The 25,255-nt window shown below is 40.7% G+C and overlaps 2 protein-coding genes across 3 annotated transcripts; both read right to left on the reverse strand.

Moving 5' to 3' along the window:
- Nucleotides 1-534: 534 nt before the first annotated feature.
- borcs5 (BLOC-1 related complex subunit 5) lies at nt 535-5,707 on the reverse strand. Its single transcript, XM_035157656.2, has 4 exons — nt 5,216-5,707; nt 4,195-4,338; nt 2,670-2,827; nt 535-1,772 (listed from the first exon to the last, which is right to left on the reverse strand). Exons 1-4 carry the CDS (start codon nt 5,271-5,273, stop codon nt 1,539-1,541), a joined length of 594 nt encoding a protein of 197 aa, XP_035013547.1. The 5' UTR covers nt 5,274-5,707; the 3' UTR covers nt 535-1,538.
- A 1,195-nt stretch (nt 5,708-6,902) lies between these two features.
- Nucleotides 6,903-23,301, reverse strand: smc1b (structural maintenance of chromosomes 1B). 2 transcript variants are annotated; one of them, XM_035157716.2, is made up of 25 exons: nt 23,129-23,301; nt 22,546-22,734; nt 20,954-21,066; nt 19,458-19,661; nt 18,544-18,782; nt 18,111-18,369; nt 17,527-17,667; nt 17,291-17,373; nt 16,898-17,105; nt 16,516-16,701; nt 15,519-15,710; nt 15,273-15,419; nt 14,886-15,023; nt 14,256-14,372; nt 13,939-14,045; nt 12,498-12,639; nt 12,138-12,283; nt 11,234-11,387; nt 10,979-11,077; nt 10,697-10,853; nt 10,321-10,475; nt 9,073-9,224; nt 8,621-8,690; nt 7,710-7,820; nt 6,903-7,628 (listed from the first exon to the last, which is right to left on the reverse strand). In XM_035157716.2, the coding sequence occupies exons 1-25, from the start codon at nt 23,235-23,237 to the stop codon at nt 7,485-7,487; spliced, it is 3,762 nt and encodes a 1,253-aa protein (XP_035013607.1). In that variant the 5' UTR covers nt 23,238-23,301; the 3' UTR covers nt 6,903-7,484. The 2 variants fall into 2 exon arrangements, with proteins under 2 accessions (XP_035013607.1, XP_035013608.1); XM_035157717.2 differs by lacking the exon at nt 14,886-15,023.
- Between the last annotated feature and the right edge of the window lie 1,954 nt (nt 23,302-25,255).

A 25,255-nucleotide genomic window follows, 5' to 3' on the forward strand; every position in this document is an offset into this window, starting at 1 on the left:
GTGGGTCACCCACCGTGGGTGAAGTGTTTGAGTCCACAAACACTTTTGGAGTTTCAGGGGTAAACAGTGTTGCAGCCGAATCTAATACAATTGGAGTAACTGGTGATCAATTCCTTTTTTAAATTTTGTTTACAATAATAAGTATATAGATATTTATTTGGTTTTGACATCTGCTTTTTTTTAGCGATGTTTGGTGTTTTGCTATCATTGTGAAAAGATAAGATACAAGATACAAAGTTGCTTCTAAAATGTGGTACAATGACCTAACAGCGTGGTTTGGATGGAGATCTGGGACGAGCTGAAGAATTATGCAGGACTCTTTAATATGCGTTGGTAACTCTGCTCATTCACTTTGAATGGGGCGACGTCATACGTTGAAGAACTGCATTGCTGTTCCGCTGTGTCGCATTGCTTGCACTGTGTTTGGAAGAAGTTGAGCACAATTTACCATGCTGGCCCGGAGATACCAGCCAATCTAATCATGTTTGGACAAACACAAAAACACAATGTGAAAGAGGAGACAGAGGCAGCTAGTGAACCTGCTTTATGTTCATCTGGTTATGGATTTTATTTCCTGTGTACTTCTCTTTAGCTTAGCATTGACAGCTAGCATGACATGTTAGCACGAAGAATGGCAATGTTGTTTGTCCCAAGCATGAAAACTGTGAATCTAGTGTAAGGCTCGGTTTTTCCCCAACGTTTTGGGGTTTAAATTCAAAGGTCTTGAGACAACTGCTCGAGCAAAAGAGTCCAAATAAATTAAAGTCAAATTCACCAAAGACAAAACAGAACTTCAAGACGTCACATTGAGAAAACTGTCGCCGAAGGAGCTTCTCACTTTCCTTCCTATGTGCAGCACATCCATGCTCTCTGTGCAATCTAAAGTCTGTAATCCTTCTTCATGCGTACTCTCCGGGAGTCTCTTCGTCTTAACGACCCAACATGATACACCAATACAGATCAGAGAATTTAATGCAGTCAGTCTGCATACATGCAGTGCTTGGAAGGGATATTCAAACAGTGACTGGGAGTGGAAATGAGATGAAAACCAAAATCGCCAACCACTGCAAGATCAGATGTACATTTTGAAAGCTGACCGAAATATTTTGAGATGTTTATTAGTAGCTCACATCCACATTGGAGTCTGTAAAACCTGCTACACGTATGCAGGAGTTGTTTCTGTCTCTTTCATGTTTGTTCCTCCTTTGCCTTTAAATTACCAAAGAAAACCCTTGGACAAGAAATTTGCAGTGAAGGGATAAATAACAATCCTCCAGAGCATCGTCTTGTAGGGTCCGGGCACAGGAACAGAGCAGCTCCAGTGGCAGAATGATGTGGTCAAATTCAGGTGTGAATGTGTGTTTAGTAAGCTGGATGCTGTGTTTTCAAAACATGATGACACATCTGACTAGACTCCCACATTTACACCTGAGCTCCTCATCTACTATGAAAACAAACAAAAAATAACTTGAATGAATCAAGACTTCGAATCGTGTAAAGAGTTAATCTCCCTACAGCTGGACAGACCCGCACTTCCACTACTTTGTGGCAGCGTCCCCATCGGGTCTCATGCTGAAGGGCTCCAGGCGCTCGCTCTCAGGCAGCATGTTGTTTAGGCGCTCCATCAGAGGCACCGTCTGGTCGATTCCCATCTGGATGCGTCTCAGGATCATGGACATCTCGTTGACCTTCTGGATCTGCTCAGCGTACTTGGCGTAGCGTTTCTGGCGCTCCTGCATTATGCTGAACAAGGTTTCTACAGATAGGTCCATCTGGAAGAAAACAGACGAGGGAGAAAGAGCAAGATTTAGAAAGAGAGATAGTCTGTGACTTTTGATGACACTTTGAATCATCTCAAAGCAAAGCAGAGAAAATATGAAATATCTGAGACGATTTATAAAACTTCTGGTTTACAACTACTCATGTTCCTAATGTAAAATGTGCTGGTTAAATAAAAAATAAAAAACCTGTCAATACCAAATGTCTAATAAATATGAAATTTTAGCATAGCCTTTCCAAAAAGCTTTTTCTAATGTAATTATCACAAACGGAATCTTTTTTATTATTTAAACATGTTATCAAACCAAAATGTAGTCATAATAACCGAGACATAGAACATTTGTCAGCTTTTTTGTCTTTATAATATGACTGCACTTTATTAATATTTGCATTGCCTATCTTTGTTTCAATGATTTTTTTTAACTTTTTCAATTATTGAGTCTTTAAAATGTAAAAGAAGCTAAAAAGATTATCAATTTTCCTAAATGACTTAAAATGACTTGTTTCGCCAAGAAAAAACTCAAAACCTTTGATAAGAAAGACGGAAAAAGAAAAGCAGCAAATTCTCACATCTGAGATTCTGGAATAAATGAGTATTTATAAGAATTGAACAGTTAATTAATTATCCAAACTTCCCTCAGTTTCCTGTAGACTGTGGGTAGCTGTGGAATTTTTTTTTATTCTCAGACAGTTTAGCCACGACTTTCTCAGCACTGGCCACCTTTGCCGGTTCAGGACAACTGGAGTCTTAGCCGTCAGGAAATTCCCTAGGCAGGAATCCCTCAACTAGGACATCTCTTCAACAAGCTAATTGGTGTGTTTTTTTTAATTTCCAGAGAGCAAAACCTAAACTTAGGGGTGAAGTAACATTCTGTTCCATGCAATTTTACCTCTTTTATCCTCTTGACCAGGGCATTCTGGTCGAAGGCCACGGCCTCTGCACACTGGTGTAGATGGTCCTGGTAACGGATGCAGAGCTGCAGAACCTGAGCATTATCCAGCCTTTCTAGACTCACAGTGCTGGGTGACGTCTGGCCGCTCAGCACTCCTGTGGAGAGAAACGAGCAGAGGACCCACATAAACATGTTAGAACAGGGTAATGCTTGACAAAACCTAGCTTTTGGTAATTATTTTAATTAGCTAAGCTCTGGATCTGACGAATCTACCCTTCCTGCTATTTCAGGAGTGTGCCTACACAGGAAACCTGACTAATTTTCCTTCTAATACAGTGCTAATGAGTTGCAGTGACAATTATCTTTGCTGCACAGAATGTTAAAATAGACCATTGGGAACTTGTGTAAGATGTGATGAAACTGTCACCACCTTCATTTGAAAACTGAAAATCTAAAAACCTGACAAAAGATCTGCACAATGTATCCAAAGACCCTCATTTATAAGAGCTACATTTCAATCTGACAAACAAATCTTTGCCAGACATTATCAAGATTTACCAGAGAGACCAAAACATTGCTATACATATCATCCATCCATCCACCCATCCATGATCTATATCTATATATACAGTCGCTGGGAGCTGGAGCCAATTCCAGCTGACAGAAGGTGAGAGACAGTGTAGGCTGTACTATTTTTGTCTGACAGTGTTTTTGTCTGACAGTGTTTTTTAATCTAGCATGTGTAAAAGTTTCTTTCAGGCATTTGCCCTCTACACTTACCCAGAAATGGAGATCTGATCCAAATCAGTGATGATAGTTTAACACTTAAAGATAGGGTTGGTAATCCTAGAAAAACTAGCAAAGCAGGCTACATTTCCTGGGATACATCCGACTGCCTCCCATTGGCCCTCTTGTCAAAAGCTCCGCCACCAAAACAAATGAATGTGTACTGACTGATAACTGCTAGAAGACAACTTTTTTTATCTCTGCACCTTATAAGACTCCAGTCATGCGCAATGAGAGCACAGGCAGGGTGCGAACAGACAGACAGGTGCGCCAGCAATTCTGTCGATTCATCTGGTCCCAATAAAATGATTGGTTGTGTTTATGTTGCCATAAAAAGTGTTTCAGTTACAACATTGCAACCCTACCTTTAACACATATCTTATAAACATTATCTGCCAGATACTGTATACTTTATTGGGATTTCTGTTGTGAGTGAACACTTGGAGACTGAAGAGGGTTGTAAAATGTATGCTTATTAATGTGTTTATTAGTTATATGTAGCTTTAACTAATAAAGTATAAATAAATGATGGTTAAAATGTGCAGTTTCCACTGAAACAACAAGCCACAGTCTACAAAATGACCAGCAAGCAGAGACTATTCAAAATAGGTTCATAAAAAACAAAGCATAATGATTGTATTGTAAATTGTATTACATTGGGTTATTTTTGAATTGCTGAACCAAACTGTCTGAACGATGAAAATCGATGTCAGCAGCTGGGGAACTTGAACGGTACCTTTCAAAAGTGGCTGAAATGTGGGTATTTCTTGAAGCTTGATGACGTCTGGGTCATTGTGGATATTCCGCAATGACTGGGTCCCCTGGGTCACAACCACAATATCATCCATCTTCGCCTTCTGCTTTGCTGGAGACGGCACCACTGCAACAACAACAATACTCTTAATATTAACAGGCACAAATCCCTTGACCATGTCACAATCAAATCACTTGCTGCTAACTGTCAACACTAATCTGAGAAAATGTGTTAAATGTGTTTGAGATGTACGACAGTGTAGATGTAGATGTAAGAGTACTTTGGATTACACTGATCCATTTGAAACTTGATGGAATGATGAAAGACAAACTTGCATCCTTTATTTAAAAAGACAAGTTTTGTCACAAAGGTAAAAAATACTGGATCCAAAATTTGATTTATGTGAAAGTACAAATTTATCTTTAAACTTAGAAATAATAATGTGACATTTATCATGACAATCATCGATATCGACTGATATGAAAGTTTTTATCTTGATATAATTTTTGCCATATTGCCCAGCCGTATAAGAAAAAATGTCAAATCCTCTAATTTCAGCTTCTCACATGTAAATATTGAAAATGATTTAATCATTAGTAATATTATCAGACATATATACAAATGTAAACAAGTATTATTTATGCAGAACGAATCATTTCGGACTAAATGTATGCAATAGCTTTTATTTCCATATTAGATTTAGCATTGCTTTTACTGAAGAATGAACATGTTGTAAGATGAGTATAATTGTATTCTGAAGAAGTAACTGGAATCTGTAACTACAAAGTAAATGTAATGGAGTAAAAAATGTAATCATTAAATTTGAGGGGTAAACAAGTAAAGAAATACTGAAAGTACTGCAGTAACTTTACTCTCCATCAATGCCAGTGACAATGCAAAGGTGCACTCACTTTATTTAGTCAAGCTAATATATGCTGGTTAACCTAGAGGCGGATACAAGTGGACAGAACACAAGGTGTGATGTACCAGAGCACAGATTCACCTGACGAGCTGTAGTCCGAGTGTTTGTGCTCCGCTTCTCCGCTCTGCTCGGCTCCCATGATGCTAACGTCTGGCTAACGCGCTAGCAGTTAGCTTTCGTTAGAGTTTCCACAAACTGCAGCGAATTACCCACGAATACGTTTGATGCTGGAGGGTCCACATACACCGGGGCTGGCAGTGAGGCCACCCTGACCGCAGGAGAGGAGCTGGGGGCCAGGGGTGTTGTTGGCAGCGCTGCGACAGCAGTGTTAGCTATGTCAGCTAACGGTTAGCCTCAGTCTCAAACGTTCATGCTACAGTTTACTAGCTAACATGCTAATAGAGGAAGCTACACGAGCTGTAAACCCGGCGATGAGTGAGAGACATGTAGTTGAAGACATTAAACAATCTTAACATCAACGTCACATGACACACCCGACATGACTGACTTTCTGTTCACGATTCTTAGGCAGCTGACAGAGCAGCTTACTTCCGTAAACATTGATCACGTGGACTGCCCTGTGCTTGTTTCCATAGCAAAACATCACCGCCGCCTGCTGCTCCTGAGGTCTGACGTAAACACAGCTCACCACTCACACTTCAGGGTTTTCATGACTCTTTTCTCTACATGAATTCAGATAACATTTTGTCGGTGTTTACCAAATCTATATAACAATAATTCCAGGTCTTATATAATTAATAATTGTGTCCTTGGTCCAGAGCCTCTGTACGAAGTGTTCATATTTCAGCTAGAAAACGACTAAAACCAGCAGGACTATCCCCAAGAAGCAAAAATGAGGAGCAGACGCAACACATCTACAAAGAGACATACAATTACCACAAGACCCACAGAGCTCACAAGCAAAACCCTGAAATATCACTCAGTATCGCCCATTTCTTGCCAAGGTCCAACACTCAAGCAAGATGCACCAAATTTCACACACAGATATCAGTTCCCTTGATGTGCCTCATTTCTTCCATCAAGATCCATGAATTATTCCATGGGACATCAGTGAAACGGTTAAAAAACACCATGTTCTGGCAATGTTAAAGAAAAAGAGATAAAATGCCCGGGATCTGCACCAATTAAAAGTGTTCTTCCCTAAACTATACCACATCCTTCCACCAAGTGTCGTGGTAATCTGTCCAGTAGTTTTTGCGTAATCTTGCTTACAAACAAACAAACCATTCAACCTACACTGGTGAATAACCTCTTTGGCGGAGATAACGTCCAGAGACATAAAATGACCAGAGACTGACCACATTTGGATGCTTACAGACCACAAAGGGACACAAAACGACACAAACACTGCAGTGTCTCTTTCATTTTGGGGCCCAACATTGGAGGGGTGGGGTGGGCTTTTACCCAATCTAAGCCCAGAGACCCGTCATCTCGTAATCCATCCACCCACGCACCAAAATAAAAGGAAAGAAACTGTTGGATAGATTAATCAATATTTAAAAAACAGTAATATCTTCCAAAACGGACACCATAACAAGTCAGTTAGCTTCATAATCCCCATCAGCCGAAAGCCACAAGCTATAATTAGCATTACCTTTTATTATCTTTGGCAGGCAAGAAAAAATATTCAAGGCCTTTCCAAGGGGAAATAATGACTAAATCATCTGAGAGAATTAGTATTTTCTTTTGTGGTCAAATAAGACCTCCAGAAAATATACCACAGATCGAAAAAGTACAAAAAGCATCATAAGCTCTGTAGATTTAATAAACAAGGCACAAGTCATACTGAAAAGCTTAACTTTCAATACAAAACAATTCAAGTCACAAAGACTTAAACGAGAGCAAACATACAAACATGTATTAACTTATAGGTTTTATGTCAACTTTAATGACGTGGAACATCCTGTAGGATAAAGAACAGCCATTAACATTATAGTTCTCATTTAAAGCTGATGCATTTGATACATAACCATTTGAATGCTGTAATTTGTAAGAGTAACACCTCTTTATTCAAGACAATCTTGGTGGGTTTATTCTCCCTGTTAAGTTTCAGTCTTGTTAAACAATCTGCTAAATAAGAGGCTCAGGAATCCAACAAAAACACTAAATGCCTTGAGGTTTAAACTTTTACCCAAGAAGGAAGAAATCCTATTCAACGAATTACCAAGAACGGTTTACTAAAATCAATGTAGGAAAACAGTCTAAAATGGAACACAAGTCTTAATATTAGTTATAAAAGAACTACTATGCCTTTACATTAAGTCAAAATTTGAAAACAGTGAGAGCTGATTTTGTCATTAACATATCAGCAGAAACACAAATGAAGGCATTAGGCGGAGGACTCCAGGCCTCTGGAATCCTGTCTTTGGTCCACTCTTTCCTCCTTGTCGGTCGGTTTTCCGTTGTTTTCTTCAACCAGAGGGTACTGCTGCAGGTTCAGGGTCAGCATGCGGCTGAACATGCACTCAGCAAACTGTGACAACAAGGGACAAACAATGTAGTGACTGCATTTATGTAATAAAGAAACTTCCAACATGTTAGAAATGTTTCTTACATCTGAGTAGACTCCCAGCAGAGCATCTGCCTTGGAGAAGAACTCCTCCTTCAGGGAGATGACAATGATCTGCATGTTCTTTCTGGACTCCTCCCTGATGAAACTGGTCACCTGGATGTGAACAAAATACCAACATAGTGCGCAGGTAAGCACACAAAACCCGATACAACACTGACAATTACACTACCAGTCAGGTTTCCCAGTTTATTGAAATTTAAGTAGTTCAAATCAAGCAAATAACCCAGTAGGGGTGGACGGTACACAAGTGTCATAGTCATCACTGTTGATAGTGCACCATGACATGGATTGTACAATGCCTTCAACACAGTGATAAATCAACAGCCTAATTATAAAAAATACTGCATTTTTATTTCTTCAAATTATCAGTTGTGTTCCGAATACTTTTCCTTATATTTTGTATCAAATTAAAAGATAAAACATTATTGCTTCATCAGCTGTTGCCTTGCAAGGTACAGTATGTGATAAAAAGGAGCAGTCAAACTGATCAATTAAAAGTGTGGTGAGGTCACGTCAAAAGTAGCCACTTAAGTTTAAAGAGATGAGTGGAGTGTTAGAACAAGACGGGGACATAGAGGCAGCCACAGGAGAGGAGACTCGTTTCCCAAAATGGGGCACCTCAGCTGGCTATGTTTATTATTATTATTATTTACAGTATTATGCAATAGAGAGCGGTTCGAGTCGCTTTCTTCTGTCGGAACCCATCCAAGCCAGAGAGGAAACTAACCAAGCCTAACCATAACTGTAGGATTTCAGTTTTAGTTTTCTGAGCCTTACTCAGGCCCAATGCAGAAAACATATGGAAATGGAAGTAAGTGAAGAGAAACTTTGTGAACGTTTGGTGTTGAGTGGGCAGGAAACTAGGTAAACTCTGGGTGAAACTGGAAACATACCTTGTTGATGTTAGTGTTGTCCAAGGCTGCGTCCACTTCATCCAAGACAAGGAAAGGAGCAGGGCGGAAGCTGAGAGAAAAGACACAAGCACCAGTGTCAAACAGCAGCACAGCTACACAAACCACATGAGTCGAATGAACCTAAGATCAATAGCTTCAGTACAAAAGAAAATGAAAAAGAAGCAGCAGTAATTGATGCATTAAGCGGAGATGTCAAGTAAATCTTTGTGATATCTTTACATAGAGTTGATGACACTGAAGAGGAGAGTATCAAAAAGCTCTTCAAATTACATCATATATATTTTGTTACTCACTTCGTCAGTTTAAAAACTCATGGTCTTTAGCTGCTAAGTTCCCTATGCAAAGTGGTTTCTGAAATTGAATAACAATCTGCTATATTGTGAATGTGATTTATTGTCTGGTTTGAAGTTTTGTTGAACTTCCAGGATTACCTGTGAATAGCGAACACCAGGGCCAGAGCAGCAATGGACTTTTCTCCACCAGACAGATTGTCCATGGACATGAAGGATTTTCCAGGCGCCACACAGTTGTAGTTGATGCCGCCAAGGTACGGTTCCTCTGGATTGTCTGGAGTCAGAATGGCCTGGAACACATACAGCACTGTATTGTAACTTCTTTTAATGGAACTTCTCCTTTTAGACACCTTGTCCTTGTTTCTAACAAAGGGATTCTTCACAGAGTTTACCTAGTTAACTTAATATTTTAATACCATGCAAAATTTAATTTAATACCCATTTCATGCCCAAAGTATGAAAAAATACTCATGCTTTAATGCTCTCTTCAGAGCTATGCCCCTAAACCACATGAACACGCACTGCACTGCTAGAAGCCAACTTTTCTTTGACTTGCTATTCTTCTACTATCGTCTCTGCTTCAGCAGGGTAAGACTCTTGCTGAAGTATCCAGTCATGCACATGAGAGCACAGGCAGGGTGCGCGCAGCTAGGCAGATCGGTTAATGACAGACAGGTATGTCATGCTTATTACAGTCCTCCAAGGGCCACAGACACAGGCTTTCTTTTTTTCATACAATGTGATTTATTGATGGCAACTGAGACGTGTTTCAGAAACGTATCAACCCTACCTTTCATACCTTCCTACCTTCATCAAGCTTTTGTTTATGTTTAACTGAACTTCCTTCTGGACTCAGTGTGGATGAAGATACACTTCAATTTTCAGTATCAAATGTTAACAAAATCTACTTATGAGGCTAAAAATGTATAACACCCGGGCCACACTGGGTGTGTGTGCAGCACGTGACGGCTGCGTCGCTGATCTGCTGCGTCTGCATCAGTCACACAGGGAACATGTCTGCTGGTATGACTACTATATTAACTAGAATAAAAGTAGGTCTATGTACTCAACTAAAAGCCAGAACACTACTGCAATAACTAATCAAATGCTTGTTGAAATAAATTAATGGATTCAGTCGGCAGAAATGCCAAACTGTAGTAAGATCAGTTCACTGACTCCAACACACACAGGCAGTGTGGCAGCTCTGACCTGATAACGTGGGCGCCGTGTCTCACACATGCCTTTCACACATCCAGTGTGGCCCGGGCGTAAATCAGTTGAGTGTAGATAAGTTCAGCTTACGTTAACAGTACACGGTAGAGGATGGCATATAGACAAATACAGACAGAGGAGGACAGAGGAAAACATGTGCATGTGTTGCTTCACCTGAGCACTGCTGTTCCTGCACATTTTTTTATAGATCTGATCAATTACGACAGACACATGCTCAAAGCACTGGTTGAAGAGGTGGAGGCGCTGGGTTTTGACTTGCTCGAACTCCTGGTTGCACTTTTTGGTTACTTTGGTGCTGGCTTCAAAGGCTGGGTGAAGGGGGGGGGCAAGGCTTAATAACCAGTCCAGGTACTTCAGTTATCACATGACAACTCAGTATTATTACAACATTAAGCAACAGGTAGAAATCCAAAATGACTTAAATGTTTCAAAAAGTGCTTTTCAATGGCAAACATTTTTATGCAGAGATTTCAATACTCCACCTGTCAAACGTTTCATTTTTAAAAGAAACGCCTGAATAAAGAAATACCTTCGGTCACTCCCTGAAACTTGTCCTTCACCTCACTCATCTTTTCCAGAGCTTTCAGGTTGGGGGCCGTGGTGCGATGCAGTTCTAACTCTATGGAGGACACTGACTCCTTCAGCTTCTCTAGGGAAGCCTCTACCTCCTTCTCTCCTTGCAGACTCTGTATAAACATACAGTATATTCAATACATACATGTGCTGTACAAATGTATTGTGGTACATGCTGGTCACATGAATAAACAGAACTCAGATAAAATCAGGGAGATGATGAAGCTTCAAGTCTCACCCTGAGCTCAGCCTCCAGTTCAGAGTAATCGATGACGAGCTGTGCCTCTCTCTCGTAGATGTCCATGGTAGCTGAAGTGCTTTCAGATTCTGTGTCCATCTGCACAACAAACACAGATCAGTCACACCAAAAGTCATTTTCAAACAACTCTTTAAGTTTTACAGTAAATTTTTATGCATATCCCTTTGGTTCGAGTGATCTCTGCAGACTTTAAAACAGACACCTGCACTTCTCCTGTGTCTCTCTGTATCCTACCTGCACCCGACTGATTTCATCCAGGTTCCCTGACAGCAGAGTGATGGGCAGACTCTGGATCTTGCAGGCCAGCAGTAGGTTGTGTCTGGCTAAGCGTTTCTGCTCTAAAGCCGACTCTGCAGACATCACCTCCCGCTGAAGCTTCACCAACTCTCTGACAGAAAGAGAAACAGAGAAAAGTGCCCTTTTAAAAACATGGCTATTTCTTATGGTGTTGTTTGGAGCTGGATTTTATTTTTCGTCATCATAAAAGTGGAAGGTTAGGGGACACTTAAAAATAAGAGTCATTCGTATTCGTACCAGCCTACCAGTTTTGCTCAACATTAGTGCCGTCAGTCACCAGAAACACATGGTAGAAGCAGAATTTTATAAAATTCCAGGTTGATCTCAAAATGTCTACTACGAGACTGTGAAACTGTGTTATATGCTCCTGTAGAAGCCTGTATATCTACTGCATATGTGTTTTATTCAATTATACAATTTCAAGGAGAAATACTCCACTACCCACAATCCTCAAGTGTAATAGTGATGTGTTTGATTGGTGGGGCTCAGTGTTACCATGGAAATGGTTCCACGCTTTAACCTTATTAAGGATTTTCTGAAACGTCAATGGAGAAAGTTAATGGAAAATTTACATCCAGAACCAGTATAGTCGAAAAGTGGGCAGTCACTGCTTCTCTATGGTTTGCACAAGTTAACATCACATGTTACATTAAACATTTTACTTAAGGAGGCCCCACCTTCAATAAATTCAGTTACAATTACGTGAAAAAGTATATGAGCTACCACAATGGACAAGTCGTTTTTATACTACCTTGCAGAGGAGAAACCTCTGTATAAGCATCTGCTGCTGAACTAATAGAAACAGTGGCAATTTCACTAGTAATATTAGTGTAATTCTTACCTGTTGATCTCTTGAAGGCTTTGGGTTTTCTGGTCCAGCTCAGCTTTGGCAGCAGCCACTTGGTTCTTCTTGGACAGCAGCCTGTTGTTCACCTCCAGCAGTTTGTTCTGAGCTTCCTCCACCAGCAGCAGCAGCTGTTCCTCATCCTGCAGAGGAATGAAACATGCAATGGCCCAAAAGTTTGATCTGAGCCAGAGTATGTCCATCACCAGTCCAAGAATCTACTAAACCCTTGATTCAACTTTTAGTTAGTGGGGCCGTTATTTTTGGCCATGCTCATTGGAAACTAAAATTGTCACTCTGCATAGTATTTGACCCTCTGGCAAATAACAAGAGGTAGTCCAACACTGAGATGATTACCTTCTTCTGCTCTGCCATTGACCTCTTCTCCTTGTTGATAGTTGCCTCCATTTTGCGAAGTTTCTCCGTCTGCTGCTTCAGTTGGTCTTGTTCGTACTCCAGCTGTGCATTCAGACGAGTACGCTGAGTCTCAAACTCCAGCCTTAGCGGAGAGGAATGGTGCATCAAGGTGTTTATGTTGCAAATGACATGGAGTCTTTCAGACGTACCGTGCAAATACTGTAACTTTATAAAACAAGTATACCCAGTACTAAAACATGTACAAAACTAAATCTGTATTTATAAGAAAATTACATACAATTACATTAAAAACATGATAAAATGAAGTTTCCATTAGTTTTAGAGTTAATTCACGGCTTTGACAGTTCACACCCACAATCCTTCATGAATCAAATCCCATCTCCTTCAAGCAATTCACCCTGGGAAAAAGTTGCATGTGTGTGTCAGAGTGTCCCGAAATACTGACTTCAGCATCAGACCGCGTGCAGTGCATTGCTGTTACTTGTAGAAGTAACAAGGTAAGAAGACGTCTCTGGAGTCAGCTGGAGGATCACTATGCTGGATCTATTTATAACCCTGGCTAAGTTACTGATGGAGTTGCTGGTCTCGATGGAGAGAAGGCCAACGCTTCCTAACTTAACTACTGACTGGCTGACTGACTAATTGATGGTGTCATAAGTAGACCCACCTGATAACAGTGTATAACAGTGGTCACCAACCTTTTTCGAGCCCAAGATCCCTTTTTAATTCTAAACGTAAGCTGAGATCTACCACCCTGATATCTTCCAAAAAAAACACTTAGGAAGGTCATATGTATTATTTTTGCAATTTCTGTTAAAGGCTGAATGTACGAGCATAAATATACACAAAGAAAGGCAGTGATGCAACTTTATCTATTCAATGCACAAAGTTCACATTAATATCAATTCATATTTACAGCATCTGTTCAATGCACAATATTTAGCTTATGCAGAACAATGTTTTTACATAGGCTTTGCCTTGAATATGGCCATAACTATGACAAATATGATAAATAGTCATATTTATGAGGTGAAAGATAATTGTCTCTGTTTATTCTGCAGTCAACTACAATGTTTATCTGTCAATGTCACAAACGTATTTCCAACACTTCCCAAATCCGTTTCAAAGTAAAAGCACTCCAGCGTTTCACTTTCTGAATCCATTCCTTTGTTCTAACGGGGCTTTGATTGTTATCGACAGACTGGAGGATTAACGACAAAAGTCCTATTGTGATTGTATAAAAAGGCCCACTTAAAACATTTATGAAACTTTAAAGCCATACACAATTCCTCACTCAAAATCACAAATGAAATCTTTATCGGATCTTTATGAGGTGTTTATAATAAATCATTCATCACAGACCTGGCTCGTAAAATTTAGCACACATCACACAGTTAAAAATGGTGAGTGGTTGTGGTACCTTTTCTTGTCAAGCTCTTCCAGCTGTTTCAGGTATTCCTGCTCATACTCTCGGATGCTGTCCACACCGATCTCAGCACAGAAGTCAGCAAACACCAGGTCCTCGATCTGAATACAAACATCATCTCATTCAAATTTGATGAGGTGTTATAACATTATCAGGATTTATTGAGTACAATTATGTAATTTTAACTTTTACAGCTTTTTTCATCTTAACAGTAATATAGGAAATGTAGAAAGTAGTGGTGTTGGAAAAATCTATTTTAGTCCAAGTCAGCATGTGGCAACAGGTTGTGAAAATGCTGCAAACAAAGGAACCTGATCGATCTGGTCTCTGATCCTTCTCATCGCTGCATCCTTTGCCTCCACACTTTCCTGCTGCATCTGGATCTGAGAGTCCAGGTTCACTAATTCACTCTCCATACGAGAAATCTCCTGAAAACCACAGGTAGACAGGAAAAGACACTTAAAAGAGATACTGTACAACTGCTCATGAGTTGGGATCTAGAAAGCTGCACTGATTTTTAAATCTATGCTGAAACTAAACCTCCCTAAATATCCTCTACTATTTAGATACATTCCCCATCCTATCTTGCCTCTTGGCTGTCTGTCTCTCTCACACATACGACGTTTGAACCGGTGGCTGAGACAGCCAATCAGTTCAATCTGTTCAATTGGTTCGACTGTACGACTGTGGTCTTGGCTGCTAGGAGACTCTGGAGGAGATAAGCCTCAGCTTCATATGACATATTTACAAAAATGTGTGAGCTGCTACTGGAGTCATAGCTAATTCGTTTGTTTGTATGTGTGAGCGATCTGCTTCAGTGTTATCATGATATATCTTTGTGGATGCAAGTTGAATATGATATGTCTGGAGCATTGGTTTATACAGACATCTACAGTAAAATAATGTAATAACCCCCCTTTTTTTTTTTACTTTCATCATACCGCTTGGCAGTGAAGGATGTTTCTTTTGCGAATGTTTGCCAGCTCATTTTTGGAGTATTTGAGGCGGGTCTGAGCACCATGAGCCTGAGCAATGATCTGGTTCAGGTCTGACTCCTTCCTCTTCAGCCTCATCAGAGTCTGCCATAAACAAAAAACACAGCAGGACTGTTCATCCGCATCCTAAAGAAAAGTCTTAGCTCAATTACACACTGTCTTGCACATTACGTTACATTATGTGTTATTTGGAAATTCAACCAAAAGTCTACAGTATCGTTGATAGAACTTATGTTGTTTAAATAATGATGAAAGTTTCTATAGCTGAATAGAAAATAAACAAAAATAATCAAAGATTTTGGATACTGCTGTTGAGGTTACGTGGTGACTCACGCGTAGCTCAGCTGTAAGCTGCTCCTTACGTTCCCTCAGCTGTGTCATGTCCTTCTCGTCCCAGCAGCGAGCTTTGCTCCGCAGATCACTGGAGCCTCCAGAGATCACGCCTGACTTTGCAAACAGTGTCCCGTCCAGCGCTACGGTCTAAGGAAAACTGAATAAAACATCTGCTGCCAGAAAAGGCAAACATGTCCATCCTGACACATCCCGACTCAAACAACCATGACTGACAGTCAAGCTTACCTTATTCCGCTCCTGTCTGTCAAAGGCTATGCTACGAGCTTCTTTGATCGTCTCACACACCAAGGTATTGCCACAGACAAACTGCACTACTTTTCTCAGCTGGGCGGCACCTGCAGCAGCGTTCACCTGGACAATATCCACCATCATCTTGGCACCAGGCACCTCCCTCAGTCGCTCATTCAGAGGACTCACCTGGGCAAACACAATAGTGATGCTGATCACGTCTGTCCCGGGTCAAATTCATCAGAATGAGCGATTGATTATATAAAAGAATTGAGTAGCGTAATTATGATCCCAGAACCCGAGGGAAAAGTAACGGCGCATGCACGCACGCACACGCACACGCGCACGCGCACACACGCACACAAACAGTGTGATCAACCACGTGTAAACTCGGTCTGGGTAAAATCAAAAGACTTTGTAAACTTAGTCAATGTATTGAGAGCCGGAGATGGCGTGTCTCTCAGTTTGGCTTGACACGGTTGGTGCAGTGGGCAGCGGGAATGATAGATACACAGAGAAGAGCAGTAAATTACTGACAGAGCCGGTAAAAACTGTAAAAAAAAAAAACTTTCACGGTCCACAAATGTATGGAAAGACCACAAATGATCACTGTCAGCGGACTTAGTGAAGCTGTGCATGGCTCCCTGGGTGTCTGCCCCGGACTCAGAGGCGCTGTGGCCGGGCTGTGCGCCCTCCCCCTGCGACCGTAGCCAGGTGGAATTTCTTCAATAAAACCATGTTGTCGGAATGGAAATAATGCTTTTCATTCTGTCTGCATAGACCACTTACTGTGTGGGGTCTATGTTAGCATCAAAACCAAAGCAGAAAGACTTGGCATCCACGCACCAAAACGGACAATGTATACTTAAACATTTGTTTATTTATCGCAAGCATATCGTCATCGTGATATTCAACAATGATATTGCATGTTTTCCTAATATCCTGCAGCTCTGGTTTTCCATTTTAAACCACCTTGGAAATGGTTTCAACTTACATCCAAGTAGTCGATGGGCAGAAAGGTTTCAGGTTCATAATGCTCCTCCTTAATAAAAGAGATGCAGTCACGGGCCACCTTCTCCGTGGTCACCACAATAGCATTCATGTAACGGCCAAACACCTTGGTGACAGCCAGCTGGTACTTCTTATGGATTGGACTGCACAAGTCCAACAGCTGACCATACTGGTACAGGGAAATAAAGGAATAGATGAATGACACAGTGGGTTCACAAGAATAAACCTAATAGTTACAGGAAGTTTCTCTCATATTATACAACCAGACTTTATTTGTGAGAATTTACTGCCAGCTCTCTGAAAACTAAATTTAGCAGGAAGTGAATGATACAGTATGATTTGAGTGATATGAGTTGGTCTCTTACCACAGATTCAGGGTAAAGTCTGCGTAGCTTCTCTCGCATCTCTTTGCGCTGCAGCTGACGCCGGCTTTCCTGTGTGTACAGACGGGCATTACCCAGCTCCTCCAGCACCTGACCCATCTCCTGGTTCACCTCCTCGCTGCGCTGGCGGCCGCGCTGCAGCTCTGCATTAAGGCGCTCCTCCTGCTGACCATACTCCTCAAGGGACGACCTGCGACATACAGTGCCTTTGTAACATATGTTTCCTTTTGAGATTCCACATCCTTACGCCAAAGTATTTAATTCTTCACTGATAAATCACCATGGAGTAATATCTCCCTGACAGCCAGGGAGAGTCTTACTAGAAGACATGACATTGTGCAGGACATGTGCTGATGAGGTACACTAATGACATACTCGCAGGTCCTGGTGTACTCCTCCAGCTTCTCTGTTCTACGTGTCAAATCTTCCAGCTGAGTGCGGTTGCTCCTGATGCCAACCTGCAGCAGGTGATTTGTAGTATTATAATTTATTAATCACAGATTCAGTGGTGACAAACAGTGCGATACATGTATTGTTCAGCAGCTGTTCAGTCTGTGTTTACAAACTTGAAAAGATGTGTTGTGTCAGTAGAAATGTGTCTCCAACGGTACCTCCACTTCTTTCTTTCTGCACTGGTCAAAGGCCAACTTTTCGTAGTCAGCTTTCATCTCCCAGTGCAGTTTCTCTGCCTGCTGGCTGAGGACAGCTGCCTGCTTTTGAGCCAGCTTCTTCAGGTCCTTGTATCGCTCTAACTGAAGCAGATATACATGCACAAACATGATAAGGATGGTCTGACAATGTCACTTTTTTGCTTACTGTTTCCTGGTATTTTCCAGTTGGCTGCAGGTCTAAGCTCTTATTTCAAAATCTAGGTCTTAGTCTTCAGCTGAGAATCTGGAACAGTTAAGAAGCCCCTGCCAGAGGATCTCAAAGTGCACTCAGTGTTGTATGGGGGATACAAATCTGTATTTAACTGAGGAGCTATAAGTAATTAAAAGAACCTTAAATTCAATTCTAAAATATACTGGAAGTCAATATAAAGACGCTAAAACCGGGGGGATGTGTTCCAACCTGATTTTACCATGTTTAAATGGATGTTGCATAACTCTGGCCTCCAACCTGCTAGTTGCTCAAATTAAATCTGGTAACTGACTTTGCGGAGAAAGGAAATGGCGTGTGTTTGACAAACACTTACCTGATCCTCTTCCAGCTCGATGTCCCTCCTGTGGGAAGCTCCCTGCTGCTGGGCCTGCTCCTCGTAATTCTTCCAGGTCCTGTCCAGTTCAGCGATCTCCCGTCGACCCTCTGCCACTTCCTGCTTTTGGATGGCCAGCACACTCTGACCCTTCTTCAGGGCATAACTGACCTCCTCAGCCTTTTTCATGTGATGGGTGGTGTTAACCTTGGCTTTGATGTACTGAGACCGAGCCTGAGACAGGATATGTTCATGGGCACTGGGTGAAAGCAACAGAGGAGGATTTGGTTATTTCTAGTCAATGGAATCTTTTCTGACAGACCCCCCATATATTGAAATATAAAGAGACACCCCTAAAATTAAACTCAAGAAACCCTCAGAAAAATGTTACATTTAACCTATTTACAAAACTCTCCCTCACACACAAACTCACCGGATTTCCTTCTCAGTGTGCTGCTGCTCTCTAGAAAGACGTCCCTGTTCCTTCTTGTCGGTTTTGACCATGTGCTCCAAGCTCACCACTTTATTGTTCTTTGCAGCTGCAGCCAGCTGTTTCTCCTTCTGGATGTCACAGAGAGTGTTGATACCCCTCTCATTGTAGTAGAGCTCAGCCAGGCTTAGCTGCAGGCGGTTTTGGTGAAGGTCGTCAACCAGTGCCTGGTACTTCTGGGCCTGGAGAAAAGAGAGAGATGTGTGTGTGTGTGTGTGTGTGTGTGTGTGTATGTGTGTATGTGTGGGGAGGGGGTTAATTGTCGGATGTCCACGCTCAAGAGAAACTAAGGTCATCAAATTAAGTTGGTGCTAAACAGTCCATATGCATTGCATGGCCCGTTTTTACCGTCTGCATGGACGGTAAAAACGTTACGGAACGATAGCGTGAGCGCAAGAACAAGCATGTGCCAAATAATGCTGTAAATAGCCCAGCAGAAAGTCATACAATGCATCAATGGAGCAAAACACAGAGTTATAGATCTCTAATGTTATAGTGAGAAGTGTATATTTTGTTTGGTCAAGATAATGAATGGGAAACAGTGCTTTGACATTGCCAGATAGGGCATTAGCCATGGTGGAGGTATGCACTCTCAGAGCGCTCTGCTAATTTGTTATTTGATGGAGGGTTGATATTCTATCTTCCAGTTTGATAATCTTTTGCCTAAGGTGGTGGCTGCTAGAACATTCAGGAGAAGGGAGTGGCAGCATTATGGCATGCCCAAGAGGTGCTCTCCTCTCTAAAACAAACGTACCCAGAGTTTACGTTTGTTTGAAAAATCCATCAGTTTCCCATTTAAAATCAATGTTTCTCCTATGCTGACACAGGATGTTTATATTTGCTTCTTATGCTTTTACCTCAATTTTTTCCTGGGACACCTGCTTCCTCTCTACGGCGGCAGACTTCTTCATGTTAAACTGAAACTGTGTATTCTCTTTGGCCTTCAGCAGGGCCTCTTTCTTCTTATTGTACTCTGCAGCAAACTCTCTCGACTGACTGATGAGCTCGAACACTTTCGTCCTCTCCTTAGGGTCCTTCAAAGCAATGGACTCCACTGCCCCCTGGTGAGAAGCATCATGTTTAACAGACTTGTTTTGCATGGCTTTTATTGTATTACAAGCCATTACCAACTGTGCCTGTGTCTAAAATACCCCCTATGTTTTATGTCTTAATGTATTTCTTTCTTAATGTAGTGATGTTCAACTATTGTGTCTTGCTTTTTCCTAATGTTTCCGATGGCAATATTTCTGTTATCTTTTCAACCGTGTTCATAAATTTCTCTTTTTTGTATAACACTGAAAATAACATATTTCATTATTTTCTGAATAGAAATAATTAGGGAATCACGAAATAGATTTTTTCAACAAATGCCGATAACAGATAATTACCTGCTTCTCATGGCCAATGAAGATAACGATTAACCAATAATCTCACATTCTTTAATAAAAAAATGAATTGAATATAACCTGACCACTGTCGCTGAATGTGAACCGGAGCACTCCTGTACTTGCAGTGATGCCTTTCTCATGTTAAAAGTCTTCATCCAGCTACTGAGCCTGAGCAAAACCAATTTGACTTATGTCAGAGGTCCATTGGAAAACTTGCGTTGGTACCGCGTTGGTACGGTACAGACCTTTCAGGTGACTTATAAGATTGGTTTTGTTAAAACATGCAGTCCTTTTCCCTTCCCTTCAATACAGGAAAGTGCTGTGCATTGCTGCCACCTACTGACTTAAAAACATCATTGCAATTATCGGCTCTTTTTATCAGCTTACAATTCGTTATCGGAATAATAAAAATTTAAAAAAGGTTTCTTCTTATACTTTATTACAAATAAAGCACTTTAGAGTTAGGGTTTACTTTTTGGAGAATATATTGTGTCACAGTTTTTTTTTTTTAACATATATTCACTTATACCAGCATCTACAGCATGAAATATTGTCTGACGATAAACAGTCCCCTAGTAGCATTTGTAAGCAGTATAAACAAGTTTTACACTTGGTTCTTTTTGCACAGTTTTTATCAACAATTATAGCTCATAATATTAAGACATCATCATCAACTGTGTTGTGTTCAGTGTGTTCCTTTATCATCTGTTCATACAGAAGGTGCTTACAGGAAAAGTTATCAATTAATAGAAATTGCTAATTCAATTTTCATATACTGCTTATAGAAGCTAAATAGGAGGATTTAGAGTGATAAGTGTTAGAGCTGGTCTTACTTATGTTCCACATCATATTGCTGATGTAATTTCTGCATAATTTCATGTTACTACTTCAAAACAACACCCATATATACAAGTTACAGTGAATATAACAACACTGTTACACATTTCAGTCTCTTGGCAGTTTACCTGAAGCACCAGACAGTTTCGGGCTTTGGTCACAACGCCAATCTTCTTAAGCTCTTCCAAGTATTTGGCGAGACTAACTTGAACACTGTTGATGCGATACTCAGAGGTGTTTCCTGAACAATACAATGAAAAGCAGTGAAGACTGATTGTAAACAAAAACTCCCAAACACTCTGAAGATGTTAATGCTGAGTAGGGTTGCAAAGGGGCGGAAAATTTCCGGTAAATTTCCGGAAACTTTCCATGGGAAGTTAAGCTCGGGAATTTTGAAAAAAAAATTACCGCAAATTAAACGCTGAGCAATAAAAACGTCATTCAAAACTCTATTTTAAAGATGTATGGAATGCAGCACACGCTGCACGTTGAATTTCAACCCTGCACTGTGCATTTCTCCATCACATGCGCAGTGCATTCTTCCATCACATGCACAGATAATTCCCAGTATCCTGCACACTACAGCAGGGCTATTGAGGCCACACTACTGCATTAGCCCAAGGACTAGTCAGGTACGTTTTGATGATATTACTGGGGAAAATATATTAGCATGCTGATTGAGGATTGTTCATCTGTTCATCTAGCCTATTTCTATTCATTTATCCATCAATTGTAAAATATTTTTAAAGACGATTCCAATTGTTTAGCTAACTATTTATATCTCTGGCATTGCATTAGTGTTTTCTACAAGCTTTTTTCTCATCTTATTCTACAGAACAATGCTACGTGCACTATCTCGTGTGGAGACATTTCACCCCAGCCAATGTAGAAGGAAAGGCTGTGTACATTTTCAAATACTGTGCAAAGACCTATGTTAAGAATACCACAAAGATGCAGAAGCATATAGTCAAGTGCCCAAAGTTTCCTCAGGGCTCAAATCAGCTTATGACAAAACAAAATGTTTATATTTATGTCTGTATATGACAAGGTAAATACAGTTAGTATAAATTACCCACAAAATTTCCAGTTAATTCCCGTATATTCCCGTTAATTCCCATGGAAAGTTTCCAACTTTGAATATTCCCGGAATTTTGCAACCCTAATGCTGAGTTTTCAGTATTTGATTTTTTTTCAGCACTGCTACCTAAATTTGAGACAAAAGTATTAATCAGCATATATTAAATCCTAAACTATTTGTTATACAAGTTACAGAATTTTCACTTTGTGACGGCTGTTTTGAAAAGGGCTATCACTGTTTTGAATAAAGATATCACTATTATTATCAATACCAACCACTTTTAATGAGGAACAAAGCAGAAGGAAATATGTGAGCAAAGTTATTCTTATTAAAGAATAACTGTTATCATATTAAAAATATGACAACCTCTTTTCTGAAATATGACAGTTAAGTTAAAAGTTTATTTAAACTGCAAGGCAGAAAGCTTGCAGGGGTATAAAGGTGCTATGTCAAAGGATACAACGCTTGTTTAACTCAAATTAAATACAGTGTCATAAAGTAACTACACTACTTCAAATTGACTCCACTTCAGTCATCAACACACACATGTTACTGTGTGAATAATAATGTAATAATTACTGTGACCTGAATTTGACAGCCTTTCCCTTCACTGCAGTCTGCTGTGAAGTGATTTGAACCCACCGGTGATGCTCCGCTGGAAGACGGTCTCCTGCTCCTCGTCGTCCCGGTACCGGATGGAGACCCGGGCCGTGTTGGACACGGGCTGGCCGATGTGGGCTCCGTGAACCAGGTCTCCAAGGTGCTTCACCCGGAGGAGGGCAGCCCGCTCCCCCATGGCGAAGCTCAGGGCGTCCATCACATTGGACTTGCCTAGTTTGAATTGACGTGTTACATATGTCCTGCTTCAATAATACAAATCGATAAAGTTCGACACAGTGGAGTTTGCTTCTGCCAGGTTAATGACGATGCTGAGCATTTTCTCTACATATTCAAACCAAGTCTGGATCAACAACACTGTTCATTTAGAGCATAAAGGTTATTAAAACATATAAGCTAACTGTCAATATAAATTGATGCTAGCAGCATGAATTAAAAATAATTAACTTAACAAAACTTCAGAAGTTTAGGCTAGTTGAAACACCGATGAAGGACATTGTCTGCTAGCATCGTCTGCTAGCATTAGCAGCTAGCATCGTCTGCTAGCATCAGCAGCTAGCATTAGCTGGCTAAAGAGCAGCAGAAACTGACGTTTGAAGTTACTTACCTGAACCATTTGTGCCAATTATACAGTTAAATCGCATAAACGGGCCGATAACCTGCTTCCCTCGCCAGGACTTGAAGTTTTCAATGTCAATTTGTTTCAGATAACCCATTTTAAGACCTCTTTAGCAAACTGAATGGAGACGCTGCCGTCTGCATCAGAGACCAAGTGAAAAAGGATGAAGGGAACAGGTGCACCCCCACAACAAGCGGGAAACTGACGGGTTCTTTTCTTTGAAAGGCTTTTCATCCATTTCATATATATATATATACACAGGATATATATGCATGTATACATACTACATACATTCATACTGTACTACATACATTCATACATACATTCATACTGTACATACATACATTCATAAAGAATACAATATTTGAGTGCATAATATATAGAGTGCAATGTCAATTATACATGTATTTAATGTATATATATATATATATATATATATATGCATGCATACATTTGTTATTTGTAGGCATGACTACAAATGTTTTCCATGCATAAAGAACTGAGGTGGCACATGAACAGGGCCCAGATGTACAGTGGGGCAAAAAAGTATTTAGTCAGCCACCAATTGTGCAAGTTCTCCCACTTAAAAAGATGAGAGATGCCTGTAATTTTCATCATAGGTACACTTCAACTATGAGAGACAGAATGGGGGGAAAGAATCCAGGAAATCACATTGTAGGATTTTTAATGAATTAATTGGTAAATTCCTCGGTAAAATAAGTATTTGGTCACCTACAAACAAGCAAGATGTGTGGCTCTCACAGACCTGTAACTTCTTCAAGAGGCTCCTCTGTCCTCCATTCATTACCTGTATGAATGGCACCTGTTTGAACTCGTTATCAGTATAAAAGACACCTGTCCACAACCTCAAACAGTCACAATCCAAACTCCACTATGGCCAAGACCAAAGAGCTGTCAAAGGACACCAGAAACAAAATTGTAGACCTGCACCAGGCTGGGAAGACTGAATCTGCAATAGGTAAGCAGCTTGGTGTGAAGAAATCAACTGTGGGAGCAATTATTAGAAAATGGAAGACATACAAGACCACTGATAATCTCCCTCGATCTGGGGCTCCACGCAAGATCTCACCCGTGGGGTCAAAATGATCACACAAAATCCCAGAACCACAGGGGGGACCTAGTGAATGACCTGCAGAGAGCTGGGACCAAAGTAACAAAGGCTACCATCAGTAACACTACCACGCCAGGGACTCAAATCCTGCAGTGCCAGACGTGTCCCTGCTTAAGCCAGTACATGTCCAGGCCCGTCTGAAGTTTGCTAGAGAGCATTTGGATGATCCAGAAGAGGATTGGGAGAATGTCATATGGTCAGATGAAACCAAAATAGACCTTTTTGGTAAAAACTCAACTCGTCGTGTTTGGAGGAGAAAGAATGCCGAGTTGCATCCAAAGAACACCATACCTACTGTGAAGCATGGGGGTGGAAACATCATGCTTTGGGGCTGTTTTTCTGCAAGGGGACCAGGACAACTGATCCGTGTAAAGGAAAGAATGAATGGGGCCATGTATCGTGAGATTTTGAGTGAAAACCTCCTTCCATCAGCAAGGGCATTGAAGATGAAACGTGGCTGGGTCTTTCAGCATGACAATGATCCCAAACACACCGCCCGGCAACGAAGGAGTGACTTCGTAAGAAGCATTTCAAGGTCCTGGAGTGGCCTAGCCAGTCTCCAGATCTCAACCCCATAGAAAATCTGTGGAGGGAGTTGAAAGTCCGTGTTGCCCAGCGACAGCCCCAAACCATCACTGCTCTAGAGGAGATCTGTATGGAGGAATGGGCCAAAATACCAGCAACAGTGTGAGAAAAGCTTGTGAAGACTTCAGAAAACGTTTGACCTCTGTCATTGCCAACAAAGGGTATATAACAAAGTATTGAGATGAACTTTTGTTATTGACCAAATACTTATTTTCCACCATAATTTGCAAATAAATTCTTTAAAAATCCTACAATGTGATTTCCTGGATTTTTTTTTCTCATTTGGTCTCTCATAGTTGAGGTATACCTATGATGAAAAGTACAGGCCTCTCTCATCTTTTTAAGTGGGAGAACTTGCACAATTGGTGGCTGACTAAATACTTTTTTGCCCCACTGTA

Source organism: Hippoglossus stenolepis, chromosome 5, assembly GCF_022539355.2.
Source record: "Hippoglossus stenolepis isolate QCI-W04-F060 chromosome 5, HSTE1.2, whole genome shotgun sequence".
NCBI lineage: Eukaryota > Metazoa > Chordata > Actinopteri > Pleuronectiformes > Pleuronectidae > Hippoglossus > Hippoglossus stenolepis.

What these genes read in the sequence shown, in the direction of transcription:
- borcs5 (XM_035157656.2), bottom strand. Translation starts at nt 5,273, where the DNA reads ATGGGAGCCGAGCAGAGCGGAGAAGCGGAGCACAAACACTCGGACTAC. An exon ending in CTCGGACTACAGCTCGTCAG is followed by an intron (nt 4,339 to 5,215) that starts GTGAATCTGTGC and finishes TTGTTGTTGCAG; the next exon opens with TGGTGCCGTCTCCAGCAAAG. An exon ending in ATTTCAGCCACTTTTGAAAG is followed by an intron (nt 2,828 to 4,194) that starts GTACCGTTCAAG and finishes TTCTCTCCACAG; the next exon opens with GAGTGCTGAGCGGCCAGACG.
- smc1b (XM_035157716.2), bottom strand. Translation starts at nt 23,237, where the DNA reads ATGGGTTATCTGAAACAAATTGACATTGAAAACTTCAAGTCCTGGCGA. An exon ending in CAATGGCAGAGCAGAAGAAG is followed by an intron (nt 12,284 to 12,497) that starts GTAATCATCTCA and finishes ATTCCTCTGCAG; the next exon opens with GATGAGGAACAGCTGCTGCT. An exon ending in AACTGGAGGCTGAGCTCAGG is followed by an intron (nt 10,854 to 10,978) that starts GTGAGACTTGAA and finishes ATGTTTATACAG; the next exon opens with AGTCTGCAAGGAGAGAAGGA.